The sequence below is a fragment of the Siniperca chuatsi genome, linkage group LG23 (assembly GCF_020085105.1).
Source record: "Siniperca chuatsi isolate FFG_IHB_CAS linkage group LG23, ASM2008510v1, whole genome shotgun sequence".
In the NCBI taxonomy this organism is placed as follows: Eukaryota; Metazoa; Chordata; class Actinopteri; order Centrarchiformes; family Sinipercidae; genus Siniperca; species Siniperca chuatsi.
In genome coordinates, this window is record NC_058064.1 from 17,553,141 (window position 1) to 17,572,214 (window position 19,074).

The 19,074-nt window shown below is 44.2% G+C and overlaps 1 protein-coding gene across 4 annotated transcripts; it reads right to left on the reverse strand.

Annotated features, from left to right (window-relative positions):
- Positions 1-1,098: 1,098 nt before the first annotated feature.
- Positions 1,099-18,765, reverse strand: pik3cg (phosphatidylinositol-4,5-bisphosphate 3-kinase, catalytic subunit gamma). 4 transcript variants are annotated; one of them, XM_044186550.1, is made up of 24 exons: positions 18,744-18,765; positions 16,757-16,976; positions 16,477-16,648; positions 16,130-16,392; positions 15,385-15,471; positions 15,197-15,297; positions 14,827-14,996; positions 14,486-14,673; positions 10,986-11,093; positions 10,695-10,782; positions 10,176-10,605; positions 9,954-10,052; positions 9,596-9,731; positions 7,441-7,506; positions 6,932-7,075; positions 6,386-6,467; positions 5,800-5,903; positions 5,508-5,654; positions 5,315-5,405; positions 5,079-5,209; positions 4,187-4,298; positions 3,538-3,695; positions 3,141-3,222; positions 1,099-3,001 (listed from the first exon to the last, which is right to left on the reverse strand). In XM_044186550.1, exons 2-24 carry the CDS (start codon positions 16,967-16,969, stop codon positions 2,802-2,804), a joined length of 3,372 nt encoding a protein of 1,123 aa, XP_044042485.1. In that variant the 5' UTR covers positions 16,970-16,976; positions 18,744-18,765; the 3' UTR covers positions 1,099-2,801. The 4 variants fall into 4 exon arrangements, with proteins under 4 accessions (XP_044042485.1, XP_044042484.1, XP_044042483.1 ...); XM_044186549.1 differs by lacking the exon at positions 18,744-18,765 and adding an exon at positions 18,472-18,657 and having other exon boundaries at positions 16,757-16,972; XM_044186548.1 differs by lacking the exon at positions 18,744-18,765 and adding an exon at positions 18,472-18,657.
- Positions 18,766-19,074: the final 309 nt, after the last annotated feature.

Here is a 19,074-nt window from a genome sequence, read left to right on the forward strand (position 1 = left end):
TTCATCTCTAGTACGTAACGTTACAAATTTAATGCCTCCCCTCCTACAATTCCAGACATTTTAAGACATTTTTAGTTTTAAGACTTTTAAAGGATCCGCAGGGACCCTGGCTAACAAGCACAGAATATTTAGCATCAGTGAATTTGGTGTTAAACTGAAAAATTGACCTTCCAAACTAAAGTTAAGTCAAAATCTCACAGACTACATCTGTAGTCAATGTGTACAATGTGTAATTTGTGTAATTTGTTTAATTTTTTTATTTGATTGTTGATGTTTTGTCTTTTCTTATTTTTTTTTTATATCCCATTCAGCTTGCACAGCCCATGCATGGGTCAGTGGAAGCAAATTCAAATCCAGCCGTGTCATTTCATCAGTGGACTTGGCACTCAGAGGCACGGCACGTAAAAACAGAAACAAATGCATCTGGGACGATAAGAATGCTAAAGAGAAACAGGCAACAAAGGGAAGAAAAGGTTCTGTGATCCACTCACATTCGCTCCCATCACTTCCAGAATAAGCCTCCATACAGTTCATAGGCATGCTAAAAGCTTACAAGCAGCAGAGTAGGGGAGCAGAGTAGTGGGGAATGAGGAGGCTTATCTTTCAAATCCATTTAGACCCTCAACACCCTGCACAGCAAAACACAGAGAGCAGTCTACAGCAACATGAAAGAGACTTGCTCTTCATGCAGCAGGCTACACTGGCACTTTTCTTTTGAAATAGTGCTGGAAAAGAGGGAGAGGAAGGAGGAAGAGAGATCAAGAGATGAATGAGAAACCGACAGGAGGGAAGAGAGGAAATGTGAGAGGAAAAGGAGAGGATCAGAATGCTCGATATCAGTGTTGAAACTTGGAACTCTGGGAAAAGGGTTGTGGTGTTGCACCATCTTGTGGTTAAAGCCGATTATCACAGTTGATGTTTTAAAAGAGTCTCGAATTGGATCCGGCTCGGGATCAGGATAATCCTTCTCATTGGAGGACTTTTTAAGGCAAGCATGTAAAGATAGAAGATATGAGAGAGGGGAATGTAAATTATTGGAACTATGAAATGCAAACAATCAGTAAGTCTGACTTGTGGAAGAGAAAACACACAAAAAAGTATTTATAGTACATAACTTTAATTGTCTGATTAACATTACATTAAAGAAGTTAACATGTTCCAGTTATTTAATTTCCAGAATCAGTTATTGAAAGCATTTACAGTCACAAAAGGTTTTATTACAAAATGTTATTTCTGAAAGAAATGATCTTTCCAACATGTTTTTATTGAAGCTCTAAAAAAAATTGTGATTTTCAAACTGCTGATGCTTATTGTCGCTGTTAACTCCAACTGGGAAGTCACTTGTACTCATGAAATTTTATTTAACTATGGCTTTTGTTTTACCTTGTCTCTTAACTTGCCTCAGTCTCATACATTTGTCAGCATTCATCTCAACACAAACGTGGGAGAGATGTGTGAACTATGAACTTGTTGCTTTTAGTCAAAGCTGGTTTGTATGGGTGTTTGCTTGAAAATACGACCTGTCACAACAACACAGTATAATAAGATCACATAGAGATGGTGTACAGAATCATTTTACTTCTCACTGTTTGAGATGATGTTTTATCAAAAATATTCCAAATCATTAGGCAGTAGACAAAAAAATACATCTTCCACCATCCAATAAGAAGTGACCACAGCACTGACCAGCATGTGCTAAATGTCACCAACAGGCCACTGTAGCATTCCAATGCCACAGATGTGCAGCATAAATTAGCATAATTAAATTTGACTTTTAATACATATTTTTGGAATTTAAATTTCACAAGCACCAAGTTTTTCAAGCCATCTGAGAAGTATTCTCTAACGATCAGTGCAAATAAAAAGGCTGTTTAACATATAAATAATAAAACTCTCGCCTTGAACACTTCATTAATATAACATTATTTTCAATCTCTGACCAGGAGAATCCAACTAATTCAATAATTCCTTGCATATTATTCAGTAAAAACTAATGTTTTGAATAGTTAACATTTTGCTAACTATTTTACAGACTGATCCTTTAATCTTCACTCTAACAGCTCCTCTTGGAACGGAGGGACAGTGCAGCACTACTTCAGTGTGAAATGTGAGAAAAACATGCTTCCTCAGCAGGAAAGGACTTTGAATGAGACAACCAGAAACAGGAAGTAGTTTAACTTTGTCAAAGGATGAAAATAGAGGGTGTAGAGATCCAGTTCCTTACTCATGGAAACATGGAAACTCCCCAAAGTTGCGTTATTATTTTCAAAAGGTTTCTTATTTAACTAAAATCTATTAACTGTTTCAGGTGGTTAAGCAGACAGAAAAATAGTTTAAAATATGTGGAAATGAGAGGTAACTCTGTTAGCAGGCAAAGACTTACGAATGTCATAGTGATGTTGATGTAGGCAAAAGAAAAAAAACTATACTACTAGCTATACATGTTATTTTGAATTTGGTATGGATGTTTGACTTGGTCTAAGATATGTAATGGAAACAGTCACTCCTGTGGAACTGACTCAGTCTCCTCACCATAGAATAGAATTAATTACATTTAATTTGGCACTTGGGCATCTTGGTGCCAAGTCTGCATACAAGCAGTGTCACGGGTTAAAATCCTCATGATTTTTATTCACTTACACATTTTCTCTTCTTCAGTCACTCTTGCAGACCATACGCAGTCTTGTAGTAGACTTTTCTGTTGGAACCTTCTTGTAAGACTCTTATTTAGATCAAATAAAAAGTGGCAACGCCTTACGGAGAACTCTTAAGAGGAAAAAACTTGAAATCCTAATTTAGTCCTAAGTGGACCGCTTCTCCACACCCTGCTTGATCCCCAGCACCAGGTGAACAAACCAGTTGATCTGAACCATCCAGCCCTTTTCCCTGCAGATCTCTATCTGGTCCAGCAGGTGGCGCTGTGCCTCGTCTTCGCTGCGGCCGACAGTCAGCGCCTCACGGATGTACTCGATATCCTCCTTACTCGTCAGCTGGGGCATGCCTGTTAATGGCCAGAGAAGAAGTACGAGCATTCATCAGTATCTATTGTTTTATCATTCGCTATCTCAAAAATACACCTGGTTGTAGTTGTTCTTTAAAATCAAAAAAACTTTGGGGTTTTATAAAGAGGGAAGTCGTACCGGTCATCAGCATCATGGAGAAGAGGATGATGAGCAGGTTGGTGTGGTGCCGAAGGGCGAGGTAAGCCTTCACACACACGTCCTGAGACAGAGATAAAGCACGTATAATACATACAAACTGTACATACAGACAAATAAATGCACAAGATACGGAGCTACGAGACATTTGGGCTGATGTGACACATCCTCTGGCTGAGCTCAGCTGATTGTGTTTCTCAAAATCTAACTTGGTCAATAGCTGATTTCTGCAAATATATGTCATATCGATGACCTATGATGACCTTTCTGACCTGTGTTTAAAGACCGATGTTGTGGATGGTAGATGGATGTTTGTGCATGTGTGAATGTATGACGTGCAGTATGTTTAGTGTATTTAAAAAAATCCCATTTTCTGCACCTGGAATTTCTGGAAGTAGGGGCTACTTTTCTTTCCTGATGTTCCCATGACATACAGGAAGTCTGGCGTGAGCACGAAGGGAACCCACTCCTTGCTGATTCCCATGAAACTCTTATAATTCCCCAGGATGTGACCAAAGTCGATGTGAAAGAGGTTCCCTGCAGAAACACAAAGGAGATTCATTTTCAGAGTCTCCTTCAGTTTTTTCCCCCTGAACTCTGCGTTTAATACGTACATATGAGGCCACATGGGGTGTGTTTCAATAACTGCAAAACAAATCTCAAAAATAGAAAACAGAACATGGCAGTTTAATTGAAGTCTGTCATTTCAAAGTTATGGCTGAAACATACTGACCAGGAATTTTGTTCAATACTGAAATTGAGATTCAAATTTCTGTCCAGTGTATTTATGGGTTTTTAACAAAAAATGTAGCCGTAAGTTAACAAAATGATGACATTATTGAGACTTAATATACTTTACAAATACTTAGAGATAAGCTTTTAATAATAATTTAATAAGAACTCGCTTGACAAGATTTTAATTTAGTGACTTTTTTGCAAACAGTACAGGCTGCGATAGCATGACTTTCTATATATTTTTTCAGTTTGTCCTACAGTGAGATGAAAATGCAAACAAAAGATGTCATTACCAGATTCAGTGATCATGATGTTGTCATTGTGGCGATCCCCAATACCCAGGACGTAGGTAGCCACACAGTAGCCACCACAGGAATACAGAAACCTCTCCACAGCCTGCTGGAACTACAGAGAGAGAGAAAAACTGTTTGTCGCACAATAAAACAACTTTCGAGCTAATTCCATTGATTTTTGGTTTGAAATGTCAGATTCAACTGATGTGTCCTTGAGCAAGGCATTTAACGGATTCCTCGTTGTTGCAGGAGTGCTGCCATGTGGCTAAGAATAAGAAACGGTGGTTTGGTGCTGTGGAACTGGACAACTCTCAGCTGTGCAAGTGTGTGAAATGGGACGACAATGAAACAAATGGCCCTCTTCCATTAAATCTTTCACTGTAGAAGTAATGTAAAAAAATATATATATACTTTTGTCACCTTTCCTTTTTAATTGAAGCTAAAAGATGAAGTGTTGCAAAATAGATTCTCAAAAACAGACCAGGGACATTTAAAAAAAGAATCTATAGAAACTGAGTGTGTGTAAGTGCTGTGGCAGGAACACCCCTGAGGGTTACTTCCTTCCTGTCTGTTGCACTGCTACTTCCTCTAATGTCTTATACAGTAAACAGAGCAGGTGCTGGAGACAAAACCGTTCCATCAACACATTAAATCCACAACACATTTCTGCTCTAAAAACTATGGACACAGGTTTACTACTTACTGAGACAATAACCAGGGAATGTTTTGGGGTTTTTTTGCTATATTACACGGTGTTTTGTAACTGGAGAATAGGTGTTTCTGTTTCTGGTCAAAGAATCTCGATACAGCCCATATAATCAACCAAATAACTATTTGCATGTTTTCTGGTATGCTGAATCTCTCATGAGACTGAGCTGGTTGTGATGTGTACCTTGTCCTCGCTGACACACTTGTCCCGGAGCCACTGATAAAGGATTTCATCTTTAAAAGCTCCGGTGCTTCCCACAACACTCTGCTGGATGTTAGCAATGGTGGTGGCGTCCTTCACGATCTCAATCATGCCTACAATGACACAACAATAAAGACAGAGGGAAGGGGTTCATATCACAGAAGGACTGTAATATTCAACTCATTTGTTTTCCATATCTGTCCGGTCGAACAACCGACCTATTCTGTTTCCAGTGGAGATGCAGCCGTACGGTAACAGGCAGAGATCCAGGGATTCTGTCTCCCAGATGGACTCCATGATCAGCAGAATCTGAAGGGACACAAGAGGAAGTGCAAAGAATCTGAGCCTTTCTAAGAGTCTTTATGCAATCATTTGCTAACTTCTGTGTTGGAGACTATGTTTGCCACTCACCTGCAGGATGAGCATATCCTGTCTGAGGTCATCGCCATCTTTGAAGATGATGCCGATGGGGTCTTTGGACAGAGTGGTTGGGTCGGCCCTTTTGAACTGCAGCCACAGTGGCTTCTTCTTAGATGCCATCACTTTGCACTGCTCAATCTGAACGTACATACACAAAACTGATTTTATACATTGATTAAAATTGGTTTTCTACTTGCAGACACCTGCGTATAAGTGGGTATGGTTTTCTCCACTGCCAGTGTGTGTGTGCGTGCGTGTGTGTGTGTGTGTGTTTGTCCCTCACCAGCAGGGCTCCAGCTCTTAGTCCAGGATCATAAGGGACTCTGAAACTCTCTGGCAGACCGGACGACTGCAGAGTCTCCAGCTTCTGACGCAACTGAAACACAACTGACAAGCACACAACACAACACACACACAGCTTTAGTCTCACTACTTGAAGATAAATTTGATCAGAATTAGCTTTAAACCATGATAGATTGACTAGTTACACACAGTGCTACTGCTGAATGTCAGCTGGAACTCATGCACATTATAGACTTTGACAGAGTGTAGAACAAAGAGCCTATTGTCTGAGATCGACCAAAGTGCTTGGTGAAATGTAGCAGCTGCAGCAGCAGTAGTGAAAATTAGCACATGTAACCGATGCTGAAGTAGATGATGTCAGACTCAAGCAATTGCTTTTTAAGTTGTGCCTGCTTTTTAAATTTTGCTTATGAATATATTAAAACATACTTTTTGCCTTAACTCCTAAGAGAACCTAGAAAACATACAATTTTACCATGCTAACTGAATACTGCAGGTTAGTCTCAGTGCTTTCATCAACTCAAAGAGCTGCAGGATGGCCTGAAAGTTTCATTTCTCCGTCTCACCTTGTGCAGTGATGTCGTACTTGTCAGCGGACATGGCCTTGGTCTCACGGGTGACTTTCTGCAGAGCATCAGTCATCTCCACCTGGAGAGCATCAGTTCATCAAGTCAGATACTACAACAGTTGATTCACGAACACGCTGCAAATCTGAACTAAAAGGTGATTAAAGGTGACACGGCTCCCTCTCCTCTAGGGTCTAAGGACAGAGGGTGTCGTATGCTGCACTCAAAATGGAATCAAAACCAACCCATACAAAAAGGTCTTTACTTTTAAAGCCTCAACCTTTGAGGAATATTCTAACAAATCAACCCAACAACCCTAACTACATCTCATTCTCATTCAAATGCTGACCAATATAGTTGACTCTACGTAGTCAAAGCCAAATTTTGCTTTCTGTGATCAGCCATCAGTCAACCATCTAATTAGGAATCAGGAATTTGTTGGGATAAAACAAGGCAAGACTGAAGCGTTTTACACCTCTGTTTTTTTTTATCTACACTCATCATTTTATTCAAGGAGCCGTGTACCAGACATGACTTATTGCTCACCTGTTTCCTGAAGTCCTGCAGCATGTCTTCACCGCAGCCTCTGAGGTAGGCCTCCAGCAGGACAGCATACCTCTGCTGGTAATGCATGGACTGGGCGATCTCACTGCGCAGGAACCAGAAGAGAAAATGACCTATACGCTTACTCTGTGGAGAGAAAACAAAACACATTTAAAACCAAAAAAAAAGAGGAAAGACTGTCTTTAATTAGCTGTAAATGTCAATTACAATGCGCACAGGTATCTTTCTGCAGCTAAACCAGAGACAATAATACTGTATGATTATTATAACATCAGTCCATGTAAATGTTCAAACTGAAATGATGCTAAATTAAATGTTGAACAAAAGCCTTTTCATCATTGGGAGGAAGACAAAAACACATGCATGCAAACAGATGAATGGGCAGAAAGACAGAAACCTCTGGAACACACACACACACACACATGCTCACTACACACTGGAAACATTGTAATACAGTGTGAGAAACAGATACAGATGTTGGTCCTGCTTACCCTCAGAGCTCTCTTCAGCAGGAACCTGACCAGGGCGCTGTCATGGTAAGGCTCAAACTTGACTGCCTGCAGGACACACACACACACACACACACACACACACACACACCCAGCAATGTATCTTATTTCTTATAAAGCATCTAAAATGACAGGATTTTCAGGTTTCAGTGCATGTACATGCAAACACATTTTTTTTAAAACACACACACACACACACACACACCAAAACATACACTGGAAATGATTACCGTTTTCATGTGAAATCCATTCAAAACCCATCTGTACGCACTCCAAACCACAATAAGACGGTTTTCTTTTTCAAAAAAAGTTGGCATATGGGAGAGGACGGTTTGACATTTTGTAAATTCTGCTTTAAAGGGCACCCTGTGGAGTTTTTGACCAAGTAGCGGTGCTATAGAGCAATGTGTGTGCCAACAGAACAGACGAAGAGTACCTCAAGCTGATGCCACATTCGAGACATTGCAAAAACAGGTTTAGTGAATGTTTTATGAGGTAGGAAGTGAAAATGTTTCAAGGCCTTAGGGACACACAAAATGTACACACACACAAAAAAAGTTTAGAATAAAAAACTTCACAGGGTACCTTTAACAGACTGTGGCAGTAAAGGAAGTGCAGTGAAAACACAGAGCTCACTGTGCTCACGCTGGACTGTAATTCAAACATTGACTGAAGGAAGCAGAGAGTGGCTCATCAGGTCAGAGGCATAACAAGACAGACAGATAGTACAAACAAGAGTAAAGCATGCAACAGCAGCGCAGTAACATCACACGATATGAGAAACAAAAACATTTTACTAATTTTGGCACCTACAGTAACACGATGTCCTGAATGAAATGTGTACATATATATTGTAGACTAGGGATGCGACAGCTAATTATTTTTAGTACCAATGAAATCCTCACTTTCTTTTCAGATTAAATGACTTCACTTTGAAACACTACAGCAGAGTATTTCTCTGTGTATACAGTATATAGCATTCCATATATACATATCTTGGACTATATTTTGGAAAAAAAGCCTCCACATATCACTAAAGTTCACAGAATACAGAGACAACAGTATACTGCAAAGATAAAAGTCATTTTCCTATCAGACCACAGGGCCCTTTGTTGGCCTCAGCTGATAATTCATACGGCTCATGCAAAGCTGAGCACATGTCAACTATGGAAACACATCAGGAGACAAACATGCAGTGTGTATCCGCTGAGCTGCCTCTTTCCACGAGCTTGTGAAATAGTGTAGCTGTGAATCACGTGGAACAGGAACGTTACTGGAAGCGTAATCTTTCTGTTCTGTAAGCTGAATGTGCCGTGTATTGCATTTTGAAATTTGAAAAATAAATAATGATAGTGTGGTTTAATTACTGTACTTACTGTGAACAGTGACAATCAGAGGTTAACCTGTAACAGGCGATGATGTGTGTTCAGTAAGCACATGTCTCTCATATGAAAGGGGCCACATCATCACTTGGCAGAGGTAATATGAATTAGGTGCTGTTTGTTTTTATTCATATATACAGACATTTTGTCAGTGGTGGAAGAAGTATTGAGATGTTTTACTTCAGTAAAAGTAGCAATATCTCAATGTGAAAATGTTCCATTACAAGTCCTGCAGTCATAATTTTACTTAAGTAGAAGTACAAAAGTATTAGCAGCAAAATGTAATTAAAGGAATAGTTTGACAGTTTGACAGGAATAGTTGGGAAATGCATATATTTGTGTTCTTACCTATCTGGCTAGCTGTTTCTCCCTGTTTCCAGTCTTTGTGCTAAGCTAAGCTAACCGCCTGCTCACGGCAGCTTCATATTTAGCGTACAGACATGAGAGTGGTATTAATCCTCTTTACTTTATATACTGTTGGGTAGTTTTATAGGAAACAATGCATCGTATTTTATAAGCTGATCATGATCTTGCATATAAAATCATAATTTGCAAAGTGACTACAGCTGTCAAATAAATGCAGTGGAGTAAAAAGTACAATATTAGTAGAAGCAGAAGTATGAAAAAGCAGAAAATGGAAATACAAGTACCTCAAAATTGAACTTGAGTACAGTACTGAGTTACTTTTTGTCACTGCAATTGCTGTGTTTCAGCTGTGTCACCTTTAACAGGTGAGCATAAAAAAAGACATGTACCTGTACAAGCTGCAGAAGGTATCTGAGCACATCATCATCCTCCAGAGTCTCCAGCTTCCTGACAGCCATTGAGCGAACCTGAGCGTCTGAGTAGTGACAGTCCAGCAGCTGCATGGCCAGACCAACATCCAGACCACTGAACAGGAATGACATGACGACAGGTCATGAGGACACTGAACCTACTGAGGATAGATGCATAATTTGCCTAATCTTTGCGGGTCTTTAGACCACGGTGGAAACGAAGACAACGAGCTGAAGGAACCTTTTAGTTCCATGAAAAGTAGTTCCTGGGACTAAAAGTTCCGGGTACTTTGGGTGGAAGCGCGCCTATATAGTGGCAGTGGGAAAGCCCTTTTACCTGCTGTCCCATGCACTGCTGCGCTCCAACAGACGGTGTGTTGCCAAAACATCTTCCTGTTTCCCCCACCTGACTGAACCCAGAAGCTTTGGGTAGGCCCTGAAGACAGAAAGGCATGACAAGATTGGTGACAAAATTAAATATCAAGCAATAAGAGCAAAGAAATAGTAGTTATTTAACACTTTGCAGTCCATTTTCTTTGGAATAAAATAAAATAAGTACCTGGGGTCACGCATACACTCATGCCTGAAGTGCCACAGCAGCTCTTTGTCCTCAGGACTCAGTGGATGCAGTGGGTCTGTAGCCACGATAGCTCCAAACTGTTTCTTCAGGTGGTTCGGCATCTCCCTCTGGCCTCGCTCCCCTCCCTCGGCTTCCTCGCTCCCGGCCCCCAATTCCCGGCCCACGTCACGGCTCTTGGGCAGCACCACGGGGTAGCAGTACTTGTCCAGTAAAATGGCGATGGCCATGGTAGAGGCCTTGTCTGGGTTGGTGGCTGAGGTGAGCTTGTCTGCGTTGATGCTGCTGCTGCTCTCCTCGCTCTTCTCTGGCATTTTCCACATGTGGAGGATGAACTCGCCCTGGCGGAGCAGAGAGCGGTGGTCGATCAGCAGCAGGTTGACGTAGTACAGAAGACGACTCTTGGTCTTTCCTGAAAGATGGACAGACAGACGGATGTAAGCCTCGCTCTAACGACTGCCAACACCATACAGTAGGCAAACAGATGTTAGTAGACCTTACCATCATGGCTGCCAGTTCCTGCTGTATTATCCTGGTAGGTTGAGCCTCCCTTGGAGTTTGGTGTCAGAGGCTGCTTTCCGCAGACCACCTGGGTGGGACAAATATGGCAGAGCTTAACAGTTTGTAACCGAGTACAAAGTTCTTTCATCCATCTCCACTACATCAGAGCATGTAGAAACTCCTGCCATCAAAATCTGTTTTCTGCCAAAAAAATACATATTTGGACTACATATTGACTATGTTTATTACAACTAATCATTGCAAAATCTGTCCTTTGAATTAAATGTTTACCTGGAGGTTGAGGCGCGCTCCTTTAGGCAGGTCCTTGATCTTAATGTTAAACTCCAACCAGCAGTTCCACAGCACTTCTTCATTGAAGGTTTTAGAAGACGTCCTCTCCTGAGAGAGTAAAGGCAGGGTTAAACTCTGCTGTCTTTGCTGTCCAAAACTTACTGTCTGTGTGTTTAAAAAAATTAATGCTTCCTGAAATTGTTGGTTATAAAACCAACATACAACTGAGATCGTTGTGGTTCACAGTTCTGATTTGCTGAATCTAGTTTAAAGTTATAATTTTAGAGATTTTCATAAAATCAAACCGCACCTTTGATCCACCCCTCCTTGAACCGCCACCTTAACGTGGTGGAGGGGTTTGAGTACCCGAATGACCCTGGGAGCTATGTTGCCTGGGGCTGTATGCCCCTGGTAGGGTCACCCATGGCAAACAGGTCCAGGGTGACGGGTCAGACCAAGAGCGGTTCAGAAGACCCTTATGGAGTATTTAAAATCAAGGCCAGTTACGTCGCCCGGATTGGCGCTACCGGGCCCCACCCTGGAGCCAGGCCTGGGGTGGGTGCCCGACGGCGAGCGCCTGGTGGCCGGGCCTTTCCCCACGGGCCCGGCCGGGCACAGCCCGAAGGAGCGGCGTGGGGCCGTCCTCCCGTGGACCCACCACCCGCAGGAGGATCCGTAAGGGGCGGTGCAGAGAGATCTGGGCGGCAGTCGAAGGCAGGGGGCCGGCGACCAGATCTCCGGACACAGAAACTGGCTCTAGGGACATGGAATGTCACTTCGCTGGGGGGGAAGGAGCCTGAGCTTGTGCGGGAGGTTGAGCGTTACCGGCTAGATATAGTCGGCCTCGCCTCCACGCACAGCCTGGGCTCTGGAACCCGTCTCCTCGAGAGGGGCTGGTCGCTCCATTTCTCTGGCGTTGCCGGCGGGGAGAGGCGGCGGGCTGGTGTGGGCCTGCTCATAGCCCCACAGCTCAGCCGTCACGTGTTGGAGTTTACCCCAGTGAACGAGAGGGTCGCGTCCCTCCGCCTCCGGGTGGGGGACAGGTCTCTCACCGTTGTGGCGGCCTACGGGCCGAACAGCAGTGCAGAGTACCAGGCCTTCTTGGAGTCCCTGGGAGGGGTACTAGATAGTGCACCACCCGGGGACTCCGTTGTTCTACTGGGGGACTTCAACGCCCACGTGGGCAACGACAGTGACACCTGGAGAGGGGTAATCGGAAGGAACGGCCCCTGATCTGAACCCGAGCGGTGTTCAGTTGTTGGACTTCTGTGCTAGTTACAGTTTGTCCATAACTAACACCATGTTCAAGCACAAGGGTGTCCATCAGTGCACGTGCGTGGCACCAGGACACCTAGGCGGAGGTCGATGATCGACTTTGTTGTCGTATCATCTGACCTCTCCGCGCGTGTCTTGGACACTCGGGTGAAGAGAGGGGCGGAGCTGTCAACCGATCACCACCTGGTGGTGAGTTGGATCCGCTGGCGGGGAGGAAGCCGGACAGACTTGGCAGGCCCAAGCGTATCGTGAGGGTCTGCTGGGAGCGTCTGGCGGAGCCCTCTGTCAGCAGGGTCTACAACTCACACCTCCGGGAGAGCTTCTCCCAGATCCCGGGAGGTTGGGGACATTGAGTCCGAGTGGACCATGTTTTCCACCTCCATTGTCGATGCGGCGGCTCGTAGCTGTGGTCGCAAGGTTTCTGGTGCCTGTCGCGCGGCAATCCCCGAACACGGTGGTGGACGCCGGAAGTAAGGGATGCCGTCAGGCTGAAGAAGGAGTCCTATCGGGCCTTGTTGGCTCGTGGGACTCCCGAGGCAGCTGACAGGTACCGGCAGGCTAAGCGTGCTGCAGCCCGTGCGGTCACAGAGGCAAAAACTCAGGACTGGGAGAGGTTCGAGAGGCCATGGAGGAGGACTATCGGTCGGCCTCAAAGAAATTCTGGCAAACCGTCCGACGGCTCAGGAGGGGGAAGCAGTTCTTCACCAACACCTTATGCGGTGCGGGTGGAGAGCTGTTGACCTCGACTGGGGATGTTGTCGGACGGTGGAAGGAATACTTTGAGGATCTCCTCAATCCCGCTGTCACGTCTTCCTTCCGAAGAGGAAGCGGAGGCTGGGGACCCGGAGGCGGACTCATCCATCACCCTGGCCGAAGTCACTGAGGTTGTTGGCAAGCTCCTTGGTGGCAAGGCTTCGGGGTGGATGAGATCCGTCCTGAGTATCTTAAGTCTCTGGATGTTGTGGGACTGTCTTGGCTGACACGTCTCTGCAACATCGCGTGGCGGTCTGGGACAGTGCCTCTGGACTGGCAGACCGGGGTGGTGGTCCCTCTGTATAAGAAGGGGACCGGAGCGTGTGTTCCAATCACAGAGGGATCACACTTCTCAGCCTCCCGGTAAGGTCTATTCCAGGGTACTGGAGAGGAGAATTCGTCCGATAGTCGAACCTCGGATTCAGGAGGAGCAGAGTGGTTTTTCGTCCCGGTCGTGGAACACTGGACCAGCTCTATACTCTCCATCGGGTGCTCGAGGGTTCATGGGAGTTTGCCCAACCAGTCCACATGTGCTTTGTGGATCTGGAGAAGGCATTCGACCGTGTGCCCCGGGCGCTTTGTGGGGAGTGCTCTGGGAGTATGGGGTCCGGGGCCCTTTGCTAAGGGCTGTCCGGTCCCTGTATAACCGGAGCAGGAGCTGTGTTCGCATTGCCGGCAGTAAGTCAGACCTGTTCCCGGTGCATGTTGGACTCCGCCAGGGCTGCCCTTTGTCACCGGTTCTGTTCATAATTTATATGGACAGAATTTCTAGGTGCAGTCAGGGGCGGAGGGTGTCCGGTTTGGGAACCACAGGATCTCATCTCTGCTGTTTGCAGATGATGTCGTTCTGATGGCTTCTTCAAACCAGGACCTGCAGCATGCACTGGGACGGTTTGCAGCCGAGTGTGAAGCAGCTGGGATGAGAATCAGCTCTTCCAAATCTGAGGCCATGGTTCTTGACCGGAAAAAGGTGGTTTGCTCTCTTGGCGTGGGTGGGGAGTCCTTGCCCCAAGTGGAGGAGTTTAAGTATCTCGGGGTCTTGTTCACGAGTGAGGGACGGATGGAGCGTGAGATTGACAGGCGGATCGGTGCAGCGTCTGCAGTGATGCGGGCGCTGTATCGGACCGTTGTGGTAAAGAAGGAGCTGAGTCGAAAGACAAAGCTCTCGATTTATCGGTCAATCACGCTCCTGCCCTCACCTATGGTCATGAGCTTTGGGTAGTGACCCGAAAGGACAAGATCGCGGATACAAGCGGCCGAAATGGGCTTCCTCCGCCGAGTGGCTGGGCGCTCCCTTAGAGATAGGGTGAGGAGCTCAGTCACACGGGGGGAGCTCGGAGTAGAGCCGCTGCTCCTCCACGTCGAGAGGAGCCAGCTGAGGTGGCTAGGGCATCTGATCCGGATGCCTCCTGGACGCATCCAGCCGCCATCATCGGATTCTTGTCTTTTGTGTGCTTGAAAGTTTTGATTACCTGGGCTAAAAGCTGTTGGCCGTGAAAGATGCTGGCTTCTATGAAAACAATAAACTCCGGGATTTTGGGGAGGGATGGGATGTCAATACCCAGCACCTTCACTCTGAACTTCCTGTTACAGTCCCACATAGAGATGGTGAACACTCGTTCATGGTCCTTCTCATCGATGGTCAACTGCTCATGGGTACCTGACAGAGAAATGTTAGGAGGATAACTGTTACCACTAAAAGAAGGACTGTGTTTACATGTACAAGGTTGGCCATATCTCAATAAACTGGAGTTGATACATCATCAAATATGCATGCAGACAACACAATACACCACTCAATTTAACTGGTTACCTGCGACTCCAGTGCAGTCATCCACTTGTGCCCAATCCTCCTTCTGGACCAGATCCAGGTCGGGATCAGGTGGCGTCTTCAAAACCAGGTGGATTTCCTCCCCGTTCTTCAGACACTGACGGATCCAATTGAAGTTCTGCAGCGGTTTATCCCCGTACAGGTACTCCTCCCTGTGTGAACAGATGCTGAGAAGGTTACTTTCAAATTGTAAAGCATGAAATATTTATGATTATCTGCTTTAAACTACCCTTTATAATATAATCCAGTGAATGACTATTTTACTTTCAATGCAAACTTGATCCCACTGGCTCCATGTATAAGTAGTAAAGGTGTGATTTGCTGATGTGTTTTAGCATCTGACATACTGTACCTTCCACACACACGTAGCACAAAGTCTGTCTCACACATGTTGTCAGGAATGCCCAGCAAAACTCTCTTATTTGCCGTCTTGGCGAAAAAGCTCGCCAACACCTAAGCAAGGTGGAAAACTGTCAGAACGTGGTACATGGACAGAACAGAAAGTAAACATAATGACGCATCTTCACTACGCTTGTCTACCTGTGCTGGCGTGTCATCGATGGAGACCTTGATGGTCTGGCTGGCCGTGCTGATGTGGATCACCACCAGGATGTGACTGTTGCTGACCTGGATGGAGGAACAAATGAACCAACCAAGGTGAGAAGAGTGAATGAAAAGACAATAAAGAAACACGCCAGCCAGTGAATAACTGAATCAGTGTGAGTCAGTGAACAAGTAATGAATGCACCTTACTGCTATTAATGTGGTTTCAATCATGATTCATGATGCAATAGCTAGAAAACTGAAAGCTATCCCTCTGTCAAACAACACAATCATATCGGCACATTTACAATATATATAATGATATAGAGGAGCGACTTATTGGCAAGATATAAGCACCTAACAGACTGTTTATTGATACATCCGTCAGATTTATTCATGCCATGGATTTAGTTCGTTGAAAGAGGCTGATCTGAAATGAAAGGACTGTGTGAAGTCACAATAAACGATATCAAAACAAGACCAGTTAAAGCCTGGATTTTCTAACATGGGAAGGGTGTTTGAACTGCAGGAAGGAATTTGAATCAAGGAAGAAGAAAAAAAAAACCTTCCCACCAGATTACTTCCTCATGAGACTTGCAAACTTCAGCGACATGTTTCAGAAGCTTAATGAACACAGACACCTTCCACAGCTTTCAGATAAATTCACAGGAAAACCGATTTGAGGTGAGATATCTGTGTGAGGTTTTTTTCTGCTGTTGCCTCAATCAACAAACACACACACCTTGCTGAGCAGGTGCTCAGGCAGCGGCTTGCGGGTCACCCAGGGGTCCATGGAGTAGAGTTTTGGGTCGCGGTCAGACAGCTCGATGCGACGTGGCGTCAGCAGCTTCCTGCGGGTGAACTCCAGCTCATCGTCGTGCACGTTGCTGACATCAGTGACGTCGTAGCCAATCAGGGAGTTGAGATAGCGCTGGTACTGCTGGGACTCGTCTGAGGGCTGCGGACGGGGAACCAGCTGGATCCGCCCCACGTCTTTCTTCAGGGCTTTTAAAACACAACAGACGTCTTTTATATCATCCCAACAGAATTGCTCAGTTTCTGACTCCACATTTTGTCACCGGTTGGTACCTCTCCAGTAACGAATGCAGTCCAGCGTCTGGAAGACCTGGTGCTTGTCGTAGATCTCACACACGTTGCCTTTCTTCTGGTAGAGCAGGATGCAGTGGTCCGGAGAAAACCTCTGGTAGAAGTCAGGACAGAGGTTAGAAGTCACCGCCTTCAGCCACACCTGAGCTTTCACCTGGGAGACAAGAAATACAGAATAAAATGGAATGTATGTTTAAAGCCACTGTGAGTACCATTTCACCACCCATAACAGTGTTGACAATAAATCAGTAAATTAGCTGACCTGTTCCACCGTCCAGTTCCCAGCCACCTCCAGCACCATAGTGTCGGGGCTGTTTCCGCCCCGCCCCATGGTGGGCAGGACGAACTCAATGGTGATCTGATCCATGGAGGTGCAGGAGGACGAGGTGATGGCCTTCTTTCTTCTCCTCCTCCGGTGCTCTTCTCGCAGGACTTTGGGCTCTTCGTCGCTCACCTGGATCTGCTTCCCATCCATCACCTAGCTTGAGGGGGGCGAGAGACGGACAGAAACAGAAAAACCGATAGAACACTCTTATGCTGGGATCCTGTATACATCTCATCTCCCTTTAGAGGCAGATACATCAAAGAAGAAGCGCCAGTAATGCAAATAATTCACCAACAGATAAAATGATATTGATAGAGAGATAGATATTTGTAATACCAGTCACTTATCTATCAGGAAACACTGATCTATGACCTCTGACCTTCTGGGCTATCATCAGTTAACTCATTATTCATTTTACTATTTCCATTCACAAGGAAGCAGCTTTTTGAAAGTTTTGTTTCGTCTTGAGGATATTTACTCCTTCTTCCAAATGAATAAGCTGCAGTAAGGCTGCAAGTAAGGACTATTTTCATTTCCACTTTCTTGATTAATCAGTTAATCTTTCAATCGTTATGTCTATAAAATGTCAGAAAACAATAAAAGATACCCATCATTTCCCAGTCTGACCAACAGTCCAAAAGATATTAATGAGAGCAAATCCTCACATTTCGTGACGCTGGAACCAGAGAATGATTCACATTTTTGCTTAAAGATGACTCAAGCGAAGCCATTAATTGTACGTCAGTCGTCTTGTTGATTAATCGACTAATCGTTTCAGCAGTCGGCAGTTGTCAACGCAGTCCCACTGTGACACAGTGAGCAACAGTGACAGTTGAAGATGTGGACTGTGATAGTATGTTTGGCAGTGAATTTGATGTGTGACTGTTGGCAAGCATGAATTAACAACTATACTGCTTTCAAGAAAGTTAGTTCAAGGCCCAATGGGATTTTGTATTATAATAGTATAATTACTATTAATAACATTCATATACTATTACATAATAGTATTTTTTTTTTAGAAATGTATAATTTGTAGGCATGTCGAGTACATTTATATTATAATGTGAGGAATTAGCTAAAAAAGGTGATTTACTGCCTCCAGTGGAGCACCTTCCCACAGCAAAGCACTGCTTTCTTATTGTTTTTTGTCAAAAACAACTATGACAAGCCAATAAAACAAGTTTTAGAAGAATAAAGTAGCGGGAAATCTGTCATTTCTTTCAAACAAATTATACATTGTATAAATACTACAAAAAGACGACATGATGACAGCCAAAGTAAAACAGACTCATGATCTTAACTGACTGAAGTCACAGGATGAAATGGCTGTTGTTTCCCTTCTGCTTCTTTCGCATCAGCAGAGGAAGTTTTGAGAAGCAGGAAGCAAAAGTCGACACAGCATGGATGTAACTCTAACTGCACAGTGTCTGCTGTTTTGACGACTGTGTCATAAACAATATAATGACTAGCCTCTCGGCAATTAAAACTGACAGTGACAACCCTGCGAGGAGTACATAAAACTTTTCAAAGCAACCATAGCGTAACTGGGTTAAAATTAGTCTATGGGGAATGTAACGGTTCAGCTGCCATAATAATCGGCAGGAGAGGCGTCAACTTTGTAAAACACAAACATAAAGCCGTATATGACTCACCAATGAACGCGGACGCAGACGGCAACGAAACCCGGAGCTTTGGGCGAAAGTTTCGGCATTTATGCTAAATAAAGAGACCTCAAACCAGTTTTAAAAAACTGTTAAGTTTGTAGGCAAAGTTAAGGAAACGAGGCGCTTCTACTCAGGAAGGTTGTCATTCTACCTGCTTCTTCTAGCCAGAACAAAAACAAGACTTCCGGCCTTTTTCTTCAAAATAAACCCCCTATAACATCTCTTAAAAACTAACTCTTAGGAAGGGTAGACATACAAACCTGAAGCCATATTTTAATGTTCTGAGTATCAGCTGGTCTTCAAAAATTATGTAAAAGAAGGGATGGAACTGTTCAAAGATATGGAGGAAGTGAATGTATTCACATTTTCAAACAAAAAGCAGTTGAGCCAGTGAGGTTTGGTCATATCTAAACATGAATTTCCACTGCCCTCCAGTGGTCACTCTTGTCTCTGACCACTAGAAAACAATTCATATGACCAATACGTTATAATGATCTGTAATTTATGTTTATCTATTTCAGGTTGCTTCAGTTGACGTTTATTTATTAGAATTTACTTTCTTATTATTTCTTATTGATGTATTTCGAAAGT

Coding starts and splice junctions, on each gene's coding strand:
- pik3cg (XM_044186546.1), bottom strand. CDS start 17,550: ATGGCTTCGCTTGAGTCATCTTTAAGCAAAAATGTGAATCATTCTCTG. Junction 5,210..5,314: donor CTCCACTGGAAACAGAATAG/GTCGGTTGTTCG, acceptor GTGTCATTGTAG/GCATGATTGAGATCGTGAAG. Junction 4,299..5,078: donor AGTGTGTCAGCGAGGACAAG/GTACACATCACA, acceptor CTCTCTCTGTAG/TTCCAGCAGGCTGTGGAGAG.